The sequence below is a fragment of the Mixophyes fleayi genome, chromosome 6 (genome assembly GCF_038048845.1).
Source record: "Mixophyes fleayi isolate aMixFle1 chromosome 6, aMixFle1.hap1, whole genome shotgun sequence".
NCBI classification, from domain to species: Eukaryota; Metazoa; Chordata; class Amphibia; order Anura; family Limnodynastidae; genus Mixophyes; species Mixophyes fleayi.
This window is the reverse complement of record NC_134407.1, coordinates 139,917,720-139,943,640: the sequence shown is the minus strand read 5'-3', so window position 1 is coordinate 139,943,640 and position 25,921 is coordinate 139,917,720. Positions and strand designations below refer to the sequence as shown.

General features: G+C 39.4%; 1 protein-coding gene across 3 annotated transcripts in view; it reads left to right on the top strand.

The window, feature by feature from the left end:
• Positions 1-24,132, top strand: part of HCK (HCK proto-oncogene, Src family tyrosine kinase) — a 47,909-nt gene extending 23,777 nt beyond the window's left edge. For all 3 annotated transcript variants that reach the window (XM_075176530.1, XM_075176529.1, XM_075176531.1), the window contains 10 exons: positions 14,175-14,205; positions 14,396-14,495; positions 16,105-16,203; positions 16,771-16,874; positions 17,370-17,519; positions 18,343-18,495; positions 19,288-19,547; positions 19,650-19,803; positions 20,116-20,247; positions 21,410-24,132. In XM_075176530.1, the coding sequence (XP_075032631.1) occupies positions 14,175-14,205; positions 14,396-14,495; positions 16,105-16,203; positions 16,771-16,874; positions 17,370-17,519; positions 18,343-18,495; positions 19,288-19,547; positions 19,650-19,803; positions 20,116-20,247; positions 21,410-21,612 (1,386 nt within the window). In that variant the 3' untranslated portion in view covers positions 21,613-24,132. The remainder of the gene's footprint in view (positions 1-14,174; positions 14,206-14,395; positions 14,496-16,104; positions 16,204-16,770; positions 16,875-17,369; positions 17,520-18,342; positions 18,496-19,287; positions 19,548-19,649; positions 19,804-20,115; positions 20,248-21,409) is intronic.
• The last annotated feature ends 1,789 nt before the right edge of the window (positions 24,133-25,921 follow it).

Genomic DNA, 25,921 nt, shown 5'->3' with positions numbered 1-25,921 from the left:
GATAAAGAAGAGAAAACGCAGGATGAAGGGCAAAGTATGTTAGAGGGGAGATGGATAAAGAAGAGAAAACACAGGATGACAGGCACAGTATGATAGAAGGGAGATGGATAAAGGAGAGAAAAAGCAGGATGAACTTGATTAATTTTAAGTTGATAATATTGTATGGCCCCTAAATTATGTTACAAGTATCCGAATGGCCCTTGGAAGAAAAAAGGTTCCCACCCCTTCTATAAATGCTATAGTCCATCATATTATCTGCCCAGTCATGCTGCTCAACCAACCATGATTCGTTAGTAGTTCTAGTTTCCCTATTTTGTTTACAGTACTCCTAGCACCATCCATTTGCTTTTTTTTTATTGCCAATTCATACATCAATTATTTTCACTAAGCTCTACTCTCTAGCCACACTAATGTATCCACTGTTTCTGTCTTCAGCTTACATCCCAGTTCCAAGTTTAACATCTCCTGTATCCTTCCATCTTCTAACTGAGCACATCTGTGCTATGCTCATTGAGGTGCAGTCCATCCCTCTGGTAAAGTCTTCAACTGGTAGAGAAATCGTCCCAATTATTCCTGGACCCAAAACCTCCGTCCTACACTAACTTCTCATCTCCCTAAACTCCTGCTGTCTTTCTGGTGTAACAAGTGGCACAGTTAGCATTTCAGAGAATATTGCCTTGTAGGTTCTTACCTTAAATTACAGCCTTGTCCCTGAAATCATTTTTGTGCCCCCCTTCCCCCAGCTCCCTTTAACCATATGGTTGATACTAATGTGTACCAAAACCAAGCAGTCTGGCAAAAGTTTCGGTTTTTTTAACTTCAATAGTATTTTTATTATTAATTTTTCAAAAATTATGGGGTACAGAAAGAAGAAAGGGATGGGGGGGTAAGGAAAGGACACAAAATAAAAAGGGGAAGGATTGAAGGGGTACATAGTGGGGGGAACACATTAAACAATTCTGCTGTTAAACCATAAAAAGTTTCGGTTTTTAAAGAATTTATACTTTCTTTTTTGTATCTAGGTACCATTAAATGAATTTAATTACTAATGTTGCAAATGTCTATGAAATGCATGAATTATAATTTATTATTCATGTATGGCTGTAAAGCCCCATTTTCAGCAGCCATTACTCTAGTTCTAAAGTTCAGTACTCATTTGTCTATTGTTTTGAGAAATGATGGCTATTCCATGCATCAGATTGCCAAGAAGATTCCATACAAAGGTATCCACAACTATATTGAGAGAAATGGTCAAACTGGATCTAAGGGGAAAAGAAAAAGAAGCAGAAGGCCCAGATGCACAACTGCACCAAGGGATAAGTACATCACACTCTGCAGTTTGACAAACAGACGCCTTATAGGTCCTGAGTTGGCGGATTCCTTATGTAGTACACACCATATACCAGTGTCATCTGCAGTAGTAAAGCGACAACTCCGGGATGGTGGTCTTAGAATGCTATAGAGAGAGAGTTGCAAAGAAAATTACATATTTGAATCTGGCAAGTAGGAAAAAAGGTTAAAATGGGCAAAAGAACACAGACATTGGGTGGTGGATAACTGGTACAGAGTATTCTGGAAGGATTTGTCTATGCTTTAGGTGTTTGGCTCAAAGTGGCACATTTATGTGAGATATATAGCAAATGAAAGTATACTGGAGGAGTGCTTGATGGCTTCTGTCAAGCATGGAGGAGGAGATATAATAGTATTGGTGCTAATAAGGTGGGAGAAAGGTTACCACTATTTTACAATGTGATGCCATCCCCTGTGTTCAGCACTTGATTGGTACAATGTTCGGCATGCAGCAGGACAATGATCCTAAGCATACTTCACAGCTATTTGGTGAAGAAACAGGGAGCTGGAGTACTGACCGTGATGGAATGGAAGGCACAGTCGCCAGATCTCACCCCTATTGAGCTCTTTTTTGGGGTACAAATTTACCCTTCAACAACTGACAGCTGGAATTCAAAACATCGATCAAGCTATAATTGCAGCAAATGTAGGATTCTTTGAATAGAACAGCTATATGAAATAAAAATAATAAGTTATGACATAGTCAATTCATTGACAGTCATTTCAGGTCAATCTAATAGTACCTTAATAAAAAAAGGAATATATTTAAATTCTTTCAAAAATAATTTTCTCATTGATTCCAAATTATTGCATATGTGTATGTATGTGTGTGTATATATGTGTGTGTATATATATATATATATATATATATATATATATATTTGCAATTTGACCACTCTATATGCAGTGTCTATATGTGTGTGTGTGTGTGTGTGTGTCTGTGTGTATGTATATATATATATATATATAACCGTACACACACACTTAAACTTAAGATAAATATGGTTCAGATGTGGTTCAGCATCAGCTGTACACAACCGAAAAAATATTCAGAGAAACAAATTAATATGAGATCATAAGTCAAACCACATGAACATTATCAAACACTCCAATCAAGAGAATATAAGTGTGTACTTTCCTGTTCCGCCATCCTTTCTTTGAACTGCTAAATAGCTTAATACTTCAGTTGCATTTGATGGCATTTAGAAAGTATAGCACAGTGCTGTAGCAGGGAAATATGTCACCAGGGGAGAGTACCCTCCTATCCTATCCCTAAGCAAAAAAAGGCCCTATTACCATTGGTAAAACCCATATTTGCTGACAATACGGCATAGGTCACTATTATGTTATCGGAATATAGCTTTTGTCAGACTGAGATACTGTGGGTTGAGTTCAGCTGATACAGTTCTGATTTTAATGATAAAATAAGATTTCTGTGACCCTTTTAAAAAGTGGAGCTGAGGTTCGAATCCAATGGAGGAGCGAGTCCCCTGCGTCCCCACATAATATTTGAGTCCCATGCTGGTGTAGATGTGCCCGGCCATCCTATTGGTCACCACATCTGCTACATACTATACTCTATACTCTATATCTTTGGCAGCAGGTACTTATGTCTGACAGATGCTGCAGCCATGCACTGACAAAATGTGTGAGACAAACTAAATATCTCTCAGCTAGTGGCTACTCCCTTCTCCTGGTACCTTGCCAGTCCTTTCCAAAGGTCACACATCTACGGCTCGCACACCTGGCAGATAGATTGCAAATAAACAATGAGCTTTGTGATAGACAAGTGATAATGTAATTTCACAATATAATTTCTGTCTTTAATAATCTGTTATCAGTCACCAATATGGACTTACATGAGGGGGATAGTGCTGATAAAAGCTAAGTAATAACCTGACTGATGGCGGATAGTCTAGACTTGAAACAGGAACACAACACAGCCAAGATTCATCAAAGTTTTCCATCCTTCCCAGTATTAAAGTCTCTCTCCTACCTCCCTCTTTCCTCCCTCTCTCTCTCCTCCTCCCTCTCTCCTCACCCTCTCTCTCTCCAACCTCTCTCTCCTACCTCTCCTCCCTATCCTCTCTCTCTTTCCTCGCTCTCTCTCTCTCTCCTCCCCCTCTCTCTCTCTCTCTCTTCTCTCTCCCTCTCTCTCCTCTCTCTCTCTCCTCTCTCTCTCTTTTCTCTCTCTTCTCCCTCTCTTCCCTCACTCTCTCCTCCCTCTCTCTCTCCTCCCTCTCTCTCTCTCTCTTCTCTCTCTCTCCTCTCCCTCTCTTTTCTCTCTCTCCCTCTCTTCCCTCACTCTCTCCTCCCTCTCTCTCTCCTCTCCCTCTCTCTTCTCTCTCTCTCTCTTCTCCCTCTCTCTCTCCTCCCTATCTCTCTTCTCTCTCTCTCCTCCATCTCCTCCCTCTCTCTCTCTCCTACCTCTCCTCCCTCTCTCTCTCCTACCTCTCCTCCCCCTCTCTCTCCTCCCCCCCCCCCCCAATGTACAGCGCTGAGCAATATGTTGATGCTTGATAAATAATAATAGTACATAATAAATTCTTTTTATTCTCACTGTATAGTTTTCTCTCACCAAAATATTCTGACTATAGAAGATGAGTTGTTTATTCTTTAGATTTATAAATAAAAAGTTGTTTAAGGAAATTAAATAGAAGTACATTTGTAAAATCCCACTATGAGACAACTGTCTAAAAACTCAGCTTAACAACATGAACCAATATTACAGTAAACATTTAGGAAGTTATTGCGTAATTTAGTTGCATGCAAATAATCTAGTTGCTTAATTGCAATAATACTCTGCATGCAAAAGGAAGTTCTGCTACTTCTCCATTATTTTATCTTTTCCTAATGAGAAAGCATAATATAAATCTTTTATAAAGGGTCACCTAGTCTAAAATACAAGTTGATCGAATGTGAAAGGCCATATGAGATGCAAAACTGGTCAAGGCGTTAAGCGACTACATACAAGTCAGTTGGCAACAAACTTGGCTTATTGTTTAGCTCTCAAATAGAACAACAAGCAGTTGAATCGTGGTGGTCTCAAGACATAGTACAATACGGTCTGCAGCATTACTGCACTTGTGGACAGCATTGTCCTCGCACTGCTCTGATTTGGCTCTGAGTCCATTTGATAGGTTTACAGGCATGAGACTGCTAGTCTTAGAAAATAAAAGTTTGCCTGAAGATCAGACATTATCTTTATGTGTAACAAATACATATTGTACCCCCGGTGTTTCAATCTCAGACAATAAAGATAGATCTGGCTTTGTACTGCTTGACGCCATAGAGAACTTTGAATAAGTTTACCACTCAGTACAAATGTATTCATAGGGCTGATTAACGCTGCTCAGATTGTTAAATTATAATCTTACCTTACTATAAAAGTAAGCATTTATTTATTATTACAATTACTATTATTATTATTATTATTTTGATTTGCTGTTCTTGATTCTCCTGGACAGTGGTAAAACTGAGTATACAAAAAACAGGGACATGCAATGTAGATAAAATAAATGTAGACATGAGAGTTTATAATCTAATGGGAAAAGGGAATAGCTGAGAGAAGATGAGCAATTGTGGCTCCGAGTAGAGATAGCTTGGGTGTATGATAGGAGTATGATATACAGTACGTGTTTTTTCACAGAATATGAACAGATGTAAAGTCTGGGGGAGAGTCTTATCAGGTGTGGTAGGGAATTCCATAGGTGGGTGGGTGTGTAGTCTTATAGGTGGGACTTAGCGCTAGGGATTGAAAGAAGGTGCATCTAAGAAGGTGTAAGAAGTAGAGTATGTCAAGATGAGAAGTATGAAGGGGTCATGTCCTTGAGTGGGAGGCACATATAGAAACTGTTGTAATTCCTACACTGTTCACCTGATAAGGATGTAAATTCCCTCAAATTAAAGCTGAAAGTCTGCAGTTAAAGCACATCTTGTTTGTTTCATTTCAAATCCATTGTGGTGGTGTATAGAGCCCAAAATATGAGAATTGTGTGGATGTCCCAATATTTATGGACTTGACTGTATAAAAAAAAATCTGTATTTCAAATCTGTGTCTTTACAGATCAAGAAGACATAGCAATCATCTAGTTTTCACCAAGTACTGATGCTTGATATAGATAATCTTGTGTGACAAATAGCACATGACATTTTTTTTTTTGTTTATATGTTTTGTATAATCACTGTTAGCAGGAATAACCTGAAATCTTTGTATCCTGTATAACTTTTTAGTTTCCTCTTTACAACTCTGTGACAGTTGGTGGATTTTTGAAAGCACTCATTTATGCAACGATCTCTTAAGGTTCTGCCACATGAACTTTGACACAGACATTCAAAAACCTTGATTCTTTACTTTTTTTAGCCAACCAAGCGAATCCACTTTGGTTTTGTCTGTCCTGAAGTCATATATTTTGTTCAGATGCAACTTTGAAAACCTAGATCATATTACAGTGGTTTTTTTGTGTGTGTTTTGGGTTTTGTTTTTTTTTGAAGAAAAGGTGACTTCTCCTGACTATCCTTCTATGAAAGTTGTACTTGGCCATTCCTTCTCTGATGGTAGACTTGTGTTTAATATGTACCATGTTGACAATGGCCCAAAATCCCTGCCTTGTAGCTTTTGGGCTCTGTGCCTTTCTAATGCATCATACTGTCCAATCTGATCACATTTTAGTACTTGGTGAGGGCTACATGATTGTTAATGTCCTGGTATGTAAAAACACAGATTTGATTCCACATTTCACTTTTAGAAACTGCCATGTAAAATTGTCAGTTCAAAGTCCTGTTAACCCGGAATGTAATGCTATTTATATAGTGCTACTAATTCCGCAGCGCTGTACAGAGAACTCACTCACATCAGTCCCTGCCCCATTTTGAGCTTACAGTCTAAATTCCCTAACACACACACAGACAGACAGAGAGAGACTAGGGTCAATTTGATAGCAGCCAATTAACCTACTAGTATGTTTTTGGAATGTGGGAGGAAACCAGAGCACCCGGAGGAAACCCACACAAATACGGGGAGAACATACAAACTCCACACAGATAAGGCCATGGTCGGGAATCGAACTTGTGACCCCAGTGCTATGAGGCAGAAGTGCTAACCACTAAGCCAACGTGCTGCCCACAATCAGAGGCAGAGCACAATGCCAGATTAAGGGCCACATGGGCCTGTTGTGAGCAGCATGCCATTGGAGGGGGTGTTGCCAATGTTGTGTGGGTGTGCTCAGCAAAATGGAAGGCATAGCTATTGTCTCATTCCAAACACCTTCATCTCCCTCCCCAATATGGGAAGGTCCCAAGATGAGCAAAAAAAGCCAAATGGATAAAAAACAGAAGAGTGAGTTATTCATTATGAATGAACTTTTCTTACCTGGATATTGATGCCTATTGGCCAGCATTACTGTCATAATTTCTGTCTGATGGAATACTGTTTCTGTCTAAAAAAGTACATTTATTATCTCTCTGAATGGGGATTATTGGGTGCAGTTGTTCATGATATAAGAACACTCTTTGGAAAAGTAAAAACGATCACAATATATATAGACAAGAAACTGCATATAAAATGTATTACTTAATATAGACAGGAGACTGCATATAAATGCTACTATATTGATTGTTACCATTTTATATCAGTGGTAATTATTTTAACGATGACTATAAATCCAACAAAGAGGAGGCCTACAGAAAAAATCTGATTTGACAAAAACACTATTGCAATATACACAGACTTACCTGAAAACCGAAAGTGTAGATTTGTGATCGCACCAGGATGCTGACAGCAACTCAGTCCGAATAGACGGCTCTCCGGCAGTAGACTTTGATGTCAGTGCGACCTCCATCAATGTTATTTTAAAGCGGTAATGTTGGTACCCCACAGGTTAAGTATTTAAACACTTAACCTGCGTGCCAAATTTCACAGGCTCTCTCCTACCTGTTCTTGTCACTTTCACCACCTGTGGCTGCTGGTTTCTTTAGTTGCGGCTTGTCTGGATCCTGGAATATTGGAGGCCATATTTGGAGAAAAAATTAGTATATTTAGAAAATTTCCAACCAGCCTAGCCATTAAATCAATAGCACCCACGAGTAATAATTAGGCCTTTCTCCAGCCCCAACATTAAAATAATAGTATTCCCATTTAATAAATAAACCTGTTTCCCTCCCTGCAAACAGCCCCAGCAATAAATTAATAGTATTTACAATTCATTTCACCCTCACATTCAATAGCCCCGAAACCACCCCATATTAAATTGATAGTCCCCACTATTAAATTGCCCCACCATCGCCACACAAACAAAATAGCACCCATTAATTTGCCACCACCTACCTCACACACATTACTGGGCATTTCCACAAGGGCTTTGTGCCATCACACACACATTACTGTGCCCCTTCATCATCACCACGCTGTGCCTCCTTATGATCACACTTTGCCTCTTCATCACAACCACGCTGTGCCCCCTTATGATCACACCGCACCCTCCATGCTGCTTTTCCCCCATCACATGGTCCCTCTTCATCACTCTGTGCCATGCTGCTCCCCCCTTTTTCATCACACTGTGCCTTTCTCCCCCCCTTTTTCATCAAACTGTGCCTTTGTCCCCCCTCTTTTTCATCAAACTGTGCCTCCCCCCTTCTTCATCACACTGTGCCCCCCCTTTTCCATCACACTGTGCCTTTCTCCCCTCCTTTTTCATCACACTGTGCTTTTCTGTTTTCCTCCCCTTGCCTCTGTTCCTTTTCTTAACTTTGTATTAGCTTCTTTCATCTCTTTTCTTTTCTTCTCTTATGTCTTCTTGCTGGCTCCTCTCTGTGCCGCTCCTCACTGAATGTCGGGCATGACGTCATGGCCGACATTCAGTGTGAACGGAGGAGGGAAGAGGGACGCCGGCGCCGTGATCACGTATCCGGGTCTGGGTAAATTAGTACCCCTTCCTCTCAGCGGCCGTGATCTCAACTGTTTATTTTTCCTGGTGAGTCATGGTGAAGTCTGCCAGGAAGGTGACACAATGAAGCAATGTGTATGGAAATTTGGTTTTGACAAGAAGGTGTATCTAACTAGGGCATCTAACTAATTCAATTCTTTTACATTAATGTAACTTACGGAATCAATTTTTGTGCACTCGCTATTGCATTCATATTGATGCTTAGCGATGAATTCCCCTATCTATATCCAATTTACTGCCACTAACTTCTATTGACCCCACCTTCTCTACTAGCTGCCTGACTACCTTTCATAGACATGGCCACACCTATTCCCTCCCTGCAGTGGCATAATCCTTGTCACATAACCCCATTCTATGGCTCCACCGGTACTTCAACCCAATCCTCTCCACCAACATCCCCTCCTCCTATTTGTCCCTGATTACACTCCCTCTGGTTTCATTCTTCCCTGCATGTCACTGTCCCCCAAAACAGAATAAAATGTCTTCAATAATTTGTCTGATCTCAAAACCAACTCCACCTCCACAATTCCCCCATTCGGCTCCACACATCCTTCTAACAGCCACAGATTATATCACACCTGCTGCAGTGATCCACTTCAGTGGTGCTAAACAAACACCCAACTCCTCCACAGCCTCCCCTACAGAGCTCAGTGATTTTTATTTTCACCCAAGCACAAAATCTATCCCCTTACCTGTCATTGTTGCGCTGTCTTTCCACATCACACAGAGTGACTCTGTGTGCAATCGAGCTGTGTATGCATAGGCCGGGCACCTGTAGCGCTGCCTACAAATTATCCTTCACACAGTATGATGGCGGTGGGGTGTGACGTCACATGGAGGAGGAGCTGCTCTCTACGCCTTAGTGCAGGCAGGGCTGGTGAAGCCACGCGCTGCACCGACATTGGTACCCTTCACAGATCAAGGCTGGGATCATTCATTTAAGTTAAAATAAAATGCACTGCTGCTCAGAGGCCTATTGGCCAGGAGAGGCCTGGGGCTGCAGTCCCATCAGGCCCTTTATTAAGCCATCCCTGTCAGAGTGCCAGTTCCTGCCAATTGATAATTACAGGTACAGTGCTAATTGCTGGCTCCAAGCAGTTGGTAATTATAAGTACAGCATTAGTTCTCAGCTCTCATAAGTTGGCGATTACAAGCACTGTGCTAGATACTGACTCTAAGCAGTTGGTAATTGTAGGTACGGCACTAGTTACCAGTTATTGGAAGTTGGTGATTACATGGTCAATGACCCTTTTTGTGTAATATTGTGTAATGTAGGAAAGAGAGTTGAGAAATGTCCACAGCAGCATCAGTAAAACCTACAGGCTATAAAAGATAATTCAACTCATCATTAATATTGCTTTGCATAACAAAATTTTATTGGGAAACAAAAAAATCCACAGTCTAAAAGAATGTACTATATTCTATAAGATACACAATATGAAGGGTGCTGGATAAATAAAAGATCCAATAGATCTAACAGATCAAGTGATTGTAAGTTTATTGTGCACAAACTTCCAGGAGTCATTGATTGCAGTATTTAAGGGTGCTGCTCTGCACCACACTAGGCAATGGTCCCAATTGATTAGGTATTAATGGCTCTAGATATGCATCTCGAGATTAGGATCTCTTCTACAGTTTTAAAGGGGGTTTGTATTTAGGTGTGATGTAGAAAAAAATAAATAGTGATTAAAAAACCACATGACAAAATAGATTTTTTGAACAATTCCAACAGAATAAACAAATGCCAAGTTGAAAGACAAATTGCATCAAGAAATAGCTAATAAAATAGTATTTAAAAGCAGTGTATAAAATAGACATGGGTCATTCCATGTCAGTTCAACCAGGGTTGTCCACCACCCGTCTCAGATTTCTACGAAAATTTTTTAGTTAAGAGATGATGTCAAAACAACTATTTCTGCCAAATATTTCGACTGTCTGACAATTAGTTGATTATATATTGATTTTTGGTTTTTGAGTAAATAGTAATATGGCAGTCCGTATTTAAAAGTCTACCAAATGAGCAGCTGCCATGATTGACTCTTTCTGTGTCTCCCTCTCTCTCTCTGGAAAGTTTCAGTTTTGGTCTCTCTAAAGGGAATCCCCTTCCCATCAGTTTCTGTTTGTTTCATTTCCTTGTATGGGAGTTTTATCCCATTGCCTCAGTTTAGTTCACTTTTTTGGTATGGTTTTTAACAATGTGTAAATTATGTATGCTGTACAGCAGTAATCGAGCATCAACTTCATTATTTTTTTTCTCCACTATGAAACAGAGTACCCGGCTGATTTTTTTTTGTGCTAGTAATTTATACCTTTTTTAAACACCCCCCAAAAAATGGGATCCCTAATGTCAATTGAATCTAGCGTTTTTAATGATATTCGAAAAACGTGCGTTTTTGCCGTAACGCAAAATATGAGGCAGATACAGTAATTTGGTTTGGATTTTTGGATTCGTGAGAAAGAGTTACCTTAGGGGTCCAAATTTTGTGTCGATTCCTTAATAAACACCCGTAATACTTCAAATAAACTGGATAAAGAAGCCGCGATTAGTAAATTATTTAATAAATTGAAAAATCAATATATAATCAACTAATTGTCAGACAGTCGAGATATTTGGCAGAAATAGTTGTTTTGACATCCTCTCTTAACTAAAAAATTTTCAAAAAAATCTGAGATGGGTGGTGGACAAATCATGTTTTTTTGGGTGATTTGATGTGGAATGACCCACATACAATTATCATTATCATCAACATTTATTTATATAGTGCCAGCAAATTCTGTAGCGCTGTACAATTGGGAACAGACACGGTAATAAACAATATCCCTCTCTAGCAAATCTATCTGGAAAAAAATACCTTTCCTGGTATGTGTGTGTATATATATATGTGTGTGCATATGTATATATATATATACAAGTTAACCCGTGCATGATACTCATGCATTCTAGTCAAATCAAGCTACTTAAGGTGTTAAAAAGGTTCTTGTCATGCATTTGGGCCATAGCCCAGGCCTCAACCACCAACCACTCCCAACTGTCACTTCTCCTTCAAGAAATATATATATATTTTTTTAAAATCTTTATAAACACTTTTAACAATTAACAAATTAAATTAACAAATTAAAAACATCTTAGTATACCAAATATCAGCCCTTTCTGAATTTTTTTTTCCACACACATTAAGAATTTAGTAGGTCAGTGTATAACTCTGCCCAGCAGGTGGCGCTGCAGCTTGGTTTTATTTTTTCCACACACAGACAGACTAACACACGCCACTAGACATTTATATTATAGATATATATATATATATATATTGCAGCTTATTTATTCCAGGTTATTTGAAGTATCAAATTAACGGTAGTTATGAAACACTTAAGTATGTTTACTACTTTAGTGATGGTGCTAGTGCACAATACAAGAACTGCAAAAACCTTTTGAACGTATGCTTCTATAAGGTTTACTTCAACATTCATGCAGAATGGATTTTTTTTTTCCACATCTCATGGCAAGAGTCAGTGTGACGGCATTGGAGAGACAGTTAAATGTCTAGCCACCCGCACCAGTTTTCAAGCATTGAAAAGCCCTCACATCTTCACACCTTTGGATGTGTATATCTGGGCAAATGAAAATGTACATGGCATAAAGTTTTTCTACTTGTCACAAAGTGAAATACAAGACTGCAAAACCAAGCTGCATAGCCGTCTAAAAACAGCAAAGACTGTGGCAGGAACACATACTCACCACAGATTTCAGCCTATTAGTAATGATAAGCTACACATATACCGCTTGTCATCAGACTACATGAAGACAGGAGGAACCAGAGTTGGTGTCACTATGACCACAGTCACAAAAAATGTAGACAAAAGTGATCTGCAACCTGGAACATACATAGCAGCAGTGTATGATAACATCTGGTACTTTACTCAATATAATGAGGAACAAGATGTGCTGGTACACGCTGTGTAACTAAACCAATCAACAAATGTGTTGTCTTGGCCTTCAAGAGATAAGTGTTTTGTTTCTTTTAAGCTGGGTAAACACTACAGAATTTTCCACCAACTTTTTATGCCGATCGATTTTACATGCGATCGATGGTCCGATCGCTCTGTCCATGGACTGCATACACACTAGCCTTGTTTAGGACGATAAAGGGAAGACGTCCCTTTAGCGACTTTTTACAGCCATGTTGTCGTGAGCAATGACTGTAATTTTGTACTCACTGTTTTGGATCGGTCGGAAGTTTATACACACTACACAGCGGAAACGAGATTGGAACGAAAATATTAAACGGTACGACCAAGCAAATGAGGCGACAATCGTCCATTTGGGCAGACTTTCGATCATTGTGTCACTGCACACAGTGACCCGACTTTTGAACGAGCGGTCGTATGTCGGCTGTTTGAGCCGATTATTGGATGAAAACTGTGTAGTGTGTACCTAGCTTAATTCACGTTCTCTGTGCTTACCATCCAAAGAAGTACTGGAAGGCTGTGTACCTTGTCTGCTGACACTTTAAGAAAAATTACAGACCGTTACAACTTGCTCCAAACAAGGGGAAAATTATGTGATTATTGACTCAACTTCAGTTATGTTTAAGTTTTTAAATTTAATGGTTTCTTGTGTAAATGATGTATGCGGTACAACAATAATCGAAAGTCAACTTCATTAGGAATGACCTTATATGGATATATATATATGGAAATATTTTATTGATATGATTGATTTTATGTATATTTGGAATGGTTAATTAGATAATATATTAGATAATCTAAATATGTTTATATCCTATTTGCATATTTTTTTTAAAGCACTTTCTCACACAGTTAGCACTTCATATATATCTTTACCAGATTGAAACTTGAAATTACAGTATATCCTACTTTAACACACATTAAAACTATGGCCTGTAACTCATTTTTAAATGCTAACAGTCTCAAAAGTAGACCCAAGAGCCAATTCATTTGATTAAAAAGAAATTTAATGATAACCAATATAAAGAGCAGGCTGACTTTTTAACCAAATGGATTGTTGATACATGGTCTGAAATTAACACTATAAAACAAATTAATGGTGGAAATCAAAATATTATTATTATTATTATTATTATTATTATACAAATAAAGAATATATCTAAATTGAAAGACTTCCAACTGGGTTTAATCACCAAGTTTTTAATACTGAACACAGAAAAATGTAATGTATAACTTTCAAATTTGTTATATTTGTGCTAATTGCATAAAAGATAGATTAGCTTCCACTGTAAAATGAACCAAATAAAATGTTCCATTATAAGTAGTGGGGATGCGGTATTTGTAGCACTTGCAAACTCTGCTTTATTACCATCACAGCCCAGTTTTCTACTCACACTATGGGTCTCATGATCCACCTTTCCTATGTATTTAATCACATGCCCACATTGCCTTAAAAATATTAGGCCAACATCTAGAATGGTAAAAAAATACGTCTTTATGAACACATTAAATTAAATACACAATTTATAGACATTTTCAGGCTAAACACAGTAATGACCAAACTCTCCAATCCTATTTTTGGAATTAACAATAAAATAATATTACTCCAAAAAAGAGAATCCTACTGATTTTATACTCTGGACATTTGCATTCCCAAAGGGTTCAATGATGATTTTGACCTTAATGTCTTCCTTGAAAGATAATGTTTATTAAAATGTATTTGTTTCCTATGTTTGTACACTATTTCTAAATACTATTTAATTTGTAACTTATTTCTCAATTTTACCTGTTCCTTACGCCTTCTATTATTACTGGATCATAATTATTATAGGACTTTCCATGTACTTTTCAGGATTTTGGTGCTTTGTCTATAAATAAGAAAAGTCATTTTGTGATTGTGTTTTTATTTTTCAGAGTAAACCAAGAGAGAACCAAGGTGGGGGTGGTAAGTATCCTCTGTGACACTACCTGTTTATACGTTTTCATGAATCCCAGGACCTTATGTGTGGAGTAATACTATGACATTATTCAGTGACTGGCCATCCAATGACATTATCCGAGGCGCGCCTGGGAACCAGTCACGTCAGAGAGTGTCTCTGTGATTCTGTTGCTCTGACTGTTGTCTTTGCCCACAGGAGATGATACCTCCGTCCTGGTGGCTTTGTATGACTATGATGGTGTACACCCTGGGGATCTGACTTTTAAAAAAGGAGACTATTTCCAGTTAATTGTGGAGTAAGTAACACAGGATAATTCAGACATGTATCCCTATCGTCATCATTCCATCTCCAAGAGAGTCATCTAACAAACCTTCCTCTCAGAGTACTTCTCTTCTACCCTATTGTACTTAGAGGGAAAGTCTACTGAGAAGCAGGGTGTACTTTAACATTATTTAGATTTGTATTTATTAATATGAGAGGAGAAGCCATATTGCTTGTTGCACAGGTGACATAAAGTGAAGAATCAGTAATGAAAGGAACACTAATCCCCCAAAAGTACATGTTCAGATATGAACTATGAAAATGAAATACATTGTGCAGTGTTAACCTGAAAATCCACTGAAGCTGTATTCAAAAAGTATAATGTTACCTGCACACTCCAGTGCAGACAGCTAATGCTCCTGCCACATCTTTAGGACTGTGTCCTCAGTAGATTTGGTACAGGCAGAGCCAGATTAACAATAGGGCTAAGGGGGCTACAGCCCAGGGGCCTCGGGCAGCTTGGGGCCCCACCAGCATTCATCGGGTCGGGGGCGTCCCCGCCCCTGGCTCCGACTGTCACCTGTTCAAGGAGAATGGCAGGCAGCTAACAGCAAATGTTATGCTGTTAGATGCCTGCTGTCACTATAGTACTTATGCAGTGCACAGTAATCTCCTTACTGAGGAGATCTTGTGAGAGTGAGACTATGATCCATAGTCTCTCTCTCACGAGATCACCTCAGTAAGGAGATTATAGTGCACCATGGAAGCACTACAGGGAGTGAAACATCGGAAGAAGGTAAGCTCATGGGGGGAAGGGGCTCATGGGTGGAGGCCTCACAGTACTCTTAGCCCGGGGGCCTCCCTTCCCTTAATCCGGCCCTGGGTATAGGCCAGAAAAACTGAGGCTACAGCCATCTGAGCTGCAGTTGAGTTGCACTTATACAAGATACTTCTGCCAAGATGTCAGTCACTCTCTCCCTCTTGTGGTAGAGAAGCACCTCCTCCTAACATGTTGCAGTATAGTGAACATATTTAGTTAAGTATATACAGTTATCTGAAGTATATTTTTTAGCTCAGTAACACAGAGCCTTTAATATTAATGTCTAACACTGGCTTTGTTAGCTCTGTAGTGGTAATAGAACAGTGCCCTCCAGTGGCCATGTTCTCATTGAAATGAAAAAACTTTACAGAGAAGTAACTTCAGATCCGATCATCTCTCAGACTTAGTGGGACACGTATTGTTATCAAATATGTATGGTTTTAATATAGTGCCCTTTAAAGGGCCAGTAAACCTCAAAAATAAGTTGATCTTTCAAAATTCATCTTGTGCCATTCACAAATATACTGTATATGTAAAATTCCCATATGAAGACAGATTAATAATATCTGGTCATGTTATGCTTCCTCCATGAATAACAGTGTTATTTGAAATGTCTTTAGTTTAAACATGTTCCCGTAGCTTTTCTTTTACATAGGCTGAGGCTATTAGTGAGTCTTTTATATGTGTTGTGGTCTTATGGTCCCATTTACCTTCTCAACATAAGGATTCTGCCAAATAATTATTATATTTTCCTTTAAATTACACAGAAATCAGTTTGTCAGTACAATAATTCCATTGGGTTTCTCTTTCCCTCTTGCTGCAGGTCAGGAGAATGGTGGACGGCACGCTTGATGAATACAGGAGAAGAAGGCTATATCCCGAGTAATTATGTTGGAAGAGTTAATTCTCTGGAGTCTGAAGAGTGAGTTTCTCACTTATATCACTTTTGTCCCTCGGTATCTGTATAACTTTCTTTGTAGTTTCTTTGCTTTTGTGACAGTTTTCATTAACATAACATTAACATAAGTAAAGGAATGACGTTTACTCCATAGTCACTTGTCAATCTTACCTTTGCCTTACATGCCAGCCATATATATAATGATACTTGAAGATAAATATCATGTACTCATCTAAAATTGATGCAAATTATTGGAGTATATTTAGTATTTGTTAGCTGTAGAATTCACCACCAGTAACATTAGAAAGCAAAAAAAAAACAATTCCAAGAGAATAAATGGTAGAACTTTATACAGAGACCCAAATATTCAAACTATTTACACAGTTACCCAGGTACCATTTTTCATATACGTCCCTTATTACCATGGGAGCAAGTTCCGTATTTCCACATCTCTTACAGTAAAGATCTCTGATTAAAAAAATGCATTTTTTCCCCCTCTTGTCTTATTGATAAAACATTTCCCAAAAGAAAGTGTGTTGATTGGGAAAATCGGATCCTCCTCTAATTGCCTGACACTATTTTCTTTTGCAGATGGTATTTTAAAGAGGTCAGTAGAAAAGAAGCAGAGCGGCAGCTTCTGTCCCCTGGGAATGAGACTGGCTCTTTCATGATACGGGACAGTGAGACCATGAAAGGTGATTGAGTTTGTGTGTGGCTGAAATGGAAGGTCGTTACTATCTGTGTACTCGTACGTCTTGGAATCTAGAGTCTCCATTTTTTAAATATGAAGTGGGGGGTGGCAGTATAACCTCTGAATTTTGGATTTGAGTCTGGAATAATGGGACCCAACTTTGTGAGGCTGACGTGTGAGATGATTTCTCTCTGCACAAACAGAAGGTTTGAGGCTTTGCTGTGACTTTCCAAAGTCAGTGAAGAGTCATGGGGGTAAATTTTTCAAGCTACAAGTTTGAAAAAGTGGAGATGTTATCTACAGCAACCAATCAGATTCTAGCTATCATTTTGTAGACTGTACTAAATAAATGATAGCTAGAATCTGATTGCGTGCTATAGGCAGCATCTCCACTTTTTCAAACCAGCAGCTTGATAAATTTACCCAATGGTGTAAATTGTCAGTACAATCCATACAAGTCCTATATAGATGTCTTACATCCTTTACCAATCTTTTTCAGGCTGCTTCTCACTTTCAGTTAGAGACTTCAACGTTCAGTCTGGAAACATGGTGAAACATTACAAGATTCGTAGCCTGGATGAAGGCGGTTACTTTGTCTCACCCCGGAAAACGTTTCATTCTCTGCAGGAACTGGTCATCTACTATCAAAGTGAGATCCAAACTGATGTTTCTGTGTTCATGTATAATACACAGCCTAATATTAGCAGTGTCCAAAAGGGCATGTTAGCATCAGTGTAATGTTACAAAAATATTTATCGCTCCAACAACAACATTTTTTCTATGCAAACTTACTTGGGGGTAAATTTATCAAACAGCGTGTGTCTGGCGGGTTTGAAAATTGGAGATGTTGCCTATAGCAACCAATCAAATCCCAGCTGTCATTTTGTAGACTGTACTAAATAAATTATAACTAGAATCTGGTTGCTATAGGCAACATCTGCACTTTTCAAACACTCCAGAAACTTGCAGCTTGACATATTTACCCCCTTAGTGTTCATATGAACCATGTTCACCATTCAGCCTCAAGTCTACTTTGTGTCCCCTGCAGTCTTCTCTGCAGGGGACTGTTTCCATGGACTTTTACTGTATTGTATATCACACAGCCAGTCTACTGTAAGGCAGAGGTGTGACCAGACAGCTGCCCCATGGTTGCAGGAAGTATGAGCTGGATGGCTGAGAATTCTGCAGGGTCAGAAAAAAGTGCTGAATGGTCCAGACAAGTAGTTTAAATAACATAATTGGTTTAAAAAACATTTTTGATGGAGGAGGAAATTCCTTGGATAATAATTAAGGGAGAACATTACCTTTCGTGTTTCTAAATAACGGGACAAGTCTGTCGGTGAGTTCAGTTTATGAGAACAATTTTTGTGTAGAGAGAGGTAAATATCAATGTCTGCTTGCTCTATGGATCAGTACCTGTATGAAAACAATTGAAGTTATTTTGACACCAGTGTGATCATTTCTATGCACAGATAACATGGATGGACTGTGCCAGTATCTCACCACACCCTGTAAGACTGCCCGTCCAGAGAAACCATGGGAGAAGGATGCCTGGGAGGTCCCACGAGAATCACTGTCCTTGGAAAAGAAGCTTGGAGCTGGGCAGTTTGGAGATGTTTGGTTAGGTAAGGAATGGATTTCTTTTTGCAGCATCCACAATAAATAAATCAACTTATTTAATAAGGTAAATATACAAGTTCTACCTCTATTATAGGGCTTTTATGCCTTACAAAGTGGCTGAGAAGATTACCCCAATATCATTCCATCTGCATAGGGTACAAGCTGCTGACAGCTTGTTCTTGTCTGAAGTTGGGAGGTTTTCCTGAAAGCCACCCAAATGTGTGCATTATTGGCTAACAAAACATAAAAACATCCATGCACTGTAGTGATATTATCTATGATAGTGTCCCCTCTGTCAGCCCTGTTACATTGATAATCTCTGTAACTGTTTCAGAACTATGTTTTAATTCTCCACTGAGTTTCAGCATAGTCAGTTCTGTTCTACTGTCTGTGGGTTCTAGAGGAGCAATGCTTGAAACCCCCCAAATGCTCTATATATTTCTACCTATTTTGGGTTTGACAGTCGCTGTGAAACAGGATTTTAGCAAAATTGTTATTTACTTTTTATTTTAACTTTTTTAAGAAGTTTTTGAGCACTTCTATCTATTAAAGTACTAGTTTCCTTCCATAAATACCTAAAAACAATATGCTAACCCCACCAAGACACAACTTATCTCTCATACACAATCTATCTTTCACATACAGTCGTTCACTATTCCTCCCCTACATTTGTGAACCCTCACTTCCTTTCCTTTGTCATACACCAGTCCCCAATAGTGTAATAGTTTCTTTTCACCCACCCACCTTTGTATCATGACATTGCCAACTGACAACTCTTTGCCCCTGAATTTCCCCAGCAACATACAATGGGCACACACAGGTAGCTGTGAAGACAATGAAGCCAGGAAGTATGTCCCCCGAGGCCTTTCTGGAAGAAGCAAATCTGATGAAGACATTACAGCACGAGAGGCTGGTACGCCTGCATGCCGTGGTGACTCGGGAAGAGCCAATATTCATAATTACTGAATACATGCAAAAGGGAAGTCTGCTGGACTTTCTGAAGAGTCAGGAAGGGAGCTGCCTGCCACTGCAGCAACTTATTGACTTTTCCGCCCAGGTGAGACCTTTGTAATTATACGGAGCTCTGTTTCTTGTGCTCAATCCACAAATCTCATCCAGACTTATGTGTATTTTGTTCCCACTGTCTACACATCAACAGATTGCTGAAGGAATGCGGTTCATTGAAAAGAATAATTATATCCACCGTGACCTGCGAGCCGCAAACTGCCTAGTGTCAGCGACCATGGCGTGTAAGATTGCAGACTTTGGTTTAGCTCGACTGATTGAGGACTGCGAGTACACAGCCAGAGAGGGTAAATAAAGGAGCAACAACACTGACCCATACAATGTGTTTTAAAATTACGATGAGCATGCAAACTTTCCATTATATAACTTTACACATATAAATATAATTCTTGCAACAAATCACTTAAATTTAACATGGGAAAATAAGCAACCATACAACAATAGGCAAACATAGGTAACTATGGCCAAGATGTCATACTAATAGCAGGATACTCATCTATAAGACATACACACAGACAAGTCAGGCACACAATCCTTCTGAGATAATGACCCGTGATAAGTAATATTGATGATTGACATACTCTTTACCTGCTTATTAGGAGCCAAGTTCCCCATAAAATGGACCGCACCCGAGGCTGCAAACTACAGTTCCTTCACCATAAAATCTGACGTCTGGTCATTTGGCGTCTTGTTGACTGAAATTTGCACATATGGGAGGACCCCATACCCTGGTGAGAGCATCATCTTGTGTATATTTGCGTACCCACAACTAGATTCATGTTCTAAAGTGGAGTTAAAAGTAGTGTTTTTTAATAGAATGTAGAGATATTTACAACCATACCAAAGACAATTTACCTCCACCTTCTGTTCCATCCGGTTTTATATAATCCCCCCCCCCCCCCCCCCAATGTTTCTAAGCATACTTTGCTACACGAAAACTAGCACTCCAGGGGGTAAATTTATTAAACTGCAATTTCTGAAAATCAACGATATTTGGTGACTTTGACATCTAAATTTAAAATGGCAATGTCCTCGAGGGTACCCATAGATTGTAACCTTGCAAGCAGGGAATTATTACCCCTTTGTCTGCTTTACCCAGTATTGTTTTTTTATTGTGTTTCGTAAGCAGACTTTGCTGGCACTATATAAACAAATGATGATGATGATGATGAAGGGCAAGGTTTGCCCTTAAAGTCATTGCCGTTTTAAATTTAGCTGTCAAAGTCGCCAAATATCGACAATTTGCAGAAATCGCAGTTTAATACATTTACCCCCAGGAATTGATTTATTGAAAAAAAGTTAAAATATATCTTCTTTATATGACAGTGATTACGCATTTCAGGCAGCCCTTCCCCTTAACCATTACATCCTTGTCTACAGCTGGGAGAGTAGGGACAAATCCTAAAATAACAGTCTGGCTCATAAATTCAACATTATAGAATCAGGTTTATTTATTTAGTTTGTGAACTTAGTGGGTTTACAATGTTTGTGGCTGTGGATTTCAGCTGGGTTTTATGTTAATTTATATCCGTAAGACTATGGCCCTTTTATAATTCTTCATTTTTTTATGCCTAGAGGAGCAGCCATTGAGGGCGAATGGTTGCCAAGAACGGATGTCGGAGTATTGCACCTCTACTTTTTACCCCTTGGAGGAGGGAGATTTATTGATTAAATATTTTGTTTGCATGGTGTTCTCCTATAAAAATATACCTGTTTACTGCACACAGCGGAAGTAGACAATTTGTAGGGTGAGCCATTCATGAGAATGTAGACAATGGATTTTCTAGGTTCCTGTGGCATGACGACACCAATTAGTATGACTTTCACACTTGTCAGGACTGATATGAGTATTTAATAATTGAGAAAAGTTACTAAAACTCTCCACTCTTCCAGGAATGTCCAATTTGGAAGTGATCACTGCTTTGGAGCGTGGTTACCGCATGCCGTGCCCCTCAAACTGCCCACAGGAGTTGTATACCATCATGCTACAGTGCTGGCAACAAAACCCAGAGCAGCGTCCAACCTTTGAATATTTGCAAGGCATCCTGGAAGATTTTTTCACTGCCACTGAGATCCAGTACCAGCAACAACCATGATCAATGCCAGGCCGCGACCTAATGCCACTAATCGTGCAGGAGCAATGCAATGCCTAATCTAACCAGCTCACTCAGCACTAACAACCACAGCAGTACACCAATGAGTCCTGCTAAAAGGATAATGGAGAACGGATGATTGGCCTGTTAGCAAAACAGTATACATTACAGCAAAATGATACCTATTTATCTCAGAATTGCTAGATTATGCAAGAAATATTTTTTATCTTAAAAAATTTCAGATTTTAATATTTTTTAAAATATATTTAGCAGTTATCTTTGTTGCTGTAAATGTTATAGCAGAAACTGTACATCGCCGATATTTTGTCAGTGCAGTACCTTTGCTCAGCCTGTAGGTGGTACAGTGTTTTTATACAAAATAGTGTTGCTTAAACCTGCAGCTTTAGAGTGTTTTAAATGAACCCCATACAGGTCAAAAAGCTGAGACTTTGCAAGATGAGACTGTGCAACGTGTGTCCCAAGATAAGCACAGGATGAAGGTCAATCTCTGCTACCTAAGAGATAGTGGAAGCATCAAGACCATTTGTATAGACTTACATACTGTATACCCTGTTGTAAACCAGGGAATGCCCTTAAATGCTCCTTCTCCACCCCTTTATCTAATTTATAAGCTCTTGTCCCGCAAAACAAGATCTTGGGGGTAGATTTACTAATGGTTGTTATGTACAGTTTGCAAAACGCCACACGTCAAATGCGGTTTTACTATCCTGTAGTTTGGACGCTGTAAATGCAAACTGCATCTGATGTGGTTTGTCAAACCCGAATAGTAAAACCAGGGGGCCATAATATTTTGATATTTAGGATTGGGCTATATTATTTCGATATTTAGGATTGGGACCATGTTATTTCAATATTTAGGATCGAGGGATAGCAAACAGCATGCGGTTTGAGCGATCTCACCTGTCAAAACCATGTCTACAAAAACTGTCTTTTTTTCTGAAGGTTTGCAAGCTGCAGCTTAATAAATTCCATGGTTTGTATGCCTGCCATTTGCAAAAAACCTGGATGGCTATGTCAAGCCGTGTGCTTTCGAAACATACTATTTTATGTGCAGTTTGGCCTTTAGTAAATCTCACAGTTTCCAAACCACACATAAAATCAGCAAATAACGTGCGGTTTTACAAAACTACACTTTTAGTTATTGTACTCACTTTTTTTTTGTATGTGGGTATAAATGTAGGTACACTCATGTTCCTAATTTGTGCTCTGCGAGGAACACTCCAACCCTGCCCAACTCCTGCTATTCGGAGATGCAAATTTTTGCACCCCTAACAGGCTGTGAACCAGCACTGTGTACACCGACTACTCTGAACCAGTATTGTGTACACTGGACTTTCTATACCAGCACTGTGAACATTGGCTACTCTGAACCAGCATGGTGTACACTGGAGACTCTGCGTCAGCACTGTGAACATTGGCTACTCTGAACCAGCACGGTGTACACTGGACATTCCGAACCAGCACTGTGAACACTGTCTACTCTGAACCAGCATGGTGTACACTGGACATTCTGAACCTGCACTGTGAACATTGGCTACTCTGAACCAGCATGGTGTACACTGGAGACTCTGCGTCAGCACTGTGAACATTGGCTACTCTGAACCAGCACGGTGTACACTGGACATTCCGAACCAGCACTGTGAACACTGTCTACTCTGAACCAGCATGGTGTACACTGGACATTCTGAACCAGCACTGTGAACATTGGCTACTCTGAACCAGCATGGTGTACACTGGACATTCTGAACCAGCACTGTGAACATTGGCTACTCTGAACCAGCATGGTGTACAGTACACTGGCTACTCTGAACCAGCACCGTGTACATTAGCTACTCTGCACCAGCACTGTCTACACTGGAGACTCTGAACCAACACTGTGTACATTGGCTATTCTGAACCAGAACTTTGTACACTGGAGCCAGCACTGGTGGTCATTTATGATGTAATGTAAACTAGCATTGTGTACATTGCATATTTTGAACCACCACTGAGTGCCCTGAAGCCAGCACTGTGTACATTGGAAACTTTGAACCAGCACTGTGTGCACTGGAGACTCTGTGCCAGTATTGTGTATGTTGAAATCTGTAAACCAGCACTGCGTACACTGCAGACTGCAGCAGCACTGTCAACAGTGAACCAGCACTGTGTACTCTAGAAATTGTGAACTTGGCTTGCAGCAGTTCAATACTTTGCTTTCATATTAGTTTGTTACCCTGTTAAAGCTTTTATACATTTTTGAATCCTCTCTATAGAAGTGTTTTTGAGAAATGTGATAAATATATTAAATAATCATCAGTACAGTAGTTCTATGCACATCATCCGAAACCGTAAAACTGCCATCACACTGTACTGTCTGTTACCATAGTAATTTTACCTTACCCATTTCACTTCTAAAATACTGTGTGATTCACCCTTGTTTAACTATTGTTTAATTCATGAATGAAAATAGCATCCCACTTCCTTTATGTTAAGTGTCAGATATATAAACTTTGCATCATAGAATGTACTGGTGCACTTATTTCAACTTTTGCAGATTTGTACATGACCTCCCAAAGAGTTCTACAGTATAAAAGTAAAGTTCGTTACACACTACAGGTATTGCGCCGGTCACACGCTAAACGACCATTTAGTCACATATTGCATTAATGTGTATGCTCCCACGATCATGTTTTAACTTACCAAAGCACATTGTGGACCTCATTTAGAGTCGGACGCAAAGTCCGTTTTAGGCGCATCCAACAAAAAAACACTACCACGCATGTGCAGAAAGCACCAAATCCGCCTGCATCTTGGACGCAATTAACACTTGCGACAGCTTGCGACTCACTACGAGAGAATGGGAGGAATGCCGACTTGTGAAGGCGTGACCATGTAAATACATCCTAGTCGCTGTGAGGCGCAGACGCAACAGACGTCAAAACAGGGCTAAAGTTGTGCAGCAGGAATTAGGTGGCGCAAGCGTTAGCTAGATGCAGGAACTGCTCACAGCTCGATAGGGTATTAAGAGTGGGACGCAACTGGGGTTGCTTGCCACTCGTAATACCCTACCAAGCTGCGGCACACTCCCACTCCTACACTTCTTAAACGGACTTTGCGTCCAACTCTAAATGAGGTCCTGTATCGTTTGATTTGGTTTTTTAACCTTCCTAAAAATCATGATCAAAGATGGAACGATGTCAGGCAAATGTGTATGCACTCACGACCAGCAGTGTAGGCAGATCTCTATAGAGTGTGCAGAGTCATGATCTTTGCAGCAGATGGTTATGACAGATGAAGAGCACAGATCTGAAGGTAAATCATGTAGGTGTGTACACATAATTCTGCATGCTCATCAGGTTTTTCAGTAAAATCAGGTCTTTCAGTAAAATCGTTACAGAAATCGCAACTGCAGTAATTTTCTGTAGTGTGTACCCAGCTTAATTCTTGGTACCTTATGGCGGTATACTTATGGTTTGACTCTACCTCCAGTCCTAAAGGACGGTCCTCTTCTTACCCTTTAAAAAAAAATAAGACTGACCTGGTCATTTGTTTTTCTGTTCAACAATCCGAAAGTGTCATTTTTATTTTTTTGGGGTGAACATTTCAATGTATGACTTACCCGGCTGATGTTCCCGCAGCCTTACAAAGGGTCAGACTCTCCTTGCCTGAGGTCCTTGGTGTTAGCCATGCTGGGATCTCATATTGTAGCTGGGGGCTTATTATTAGGCATAAAGAGTCTCATGTAGGGTTGGATGAAATTCATGCATATTTAAAACGTGTTCGACAAAATAATGTAATTACTTGTACATGCTGAGCTGCATGTATCTTCAGATGCAGGTGACGTAGCATACTATGTTAAATGTGCCTGCTGCATATATTTAAAGAATATCATATGCTTTAAGCATATCATAACGCGTAGCAAGTTGTTGATGAAAAGCAAGAAATCTGCATTTTATTCTGTGGCACTACTGTTTCCAGGAAGCTATACCAGACATAAACTGTGAATCTTGTAGAACTACTGGTGTCAGAATATCTATGGCTGCAAGGACATGCTGGCGCTTAATATACTACAAGTGCCAGTGTGTCCTGGCATCCAGAACTTGCTGGGACATGTAGTGGTACAGAAAAAAATACTATTTATAAACAAAACACAAACACTGTGAAAAAAGTATTTTATTAAATACTAAATGACACCTTATTTTGCCAATTTATTACACACCTAAATCCATGCTGGGAATCCTCTTAGTCTTCCAGCTTTTAATCCTTAAGGAAAAAATAAACAACTTACACACTCCGCATCCTGTTACCTGCA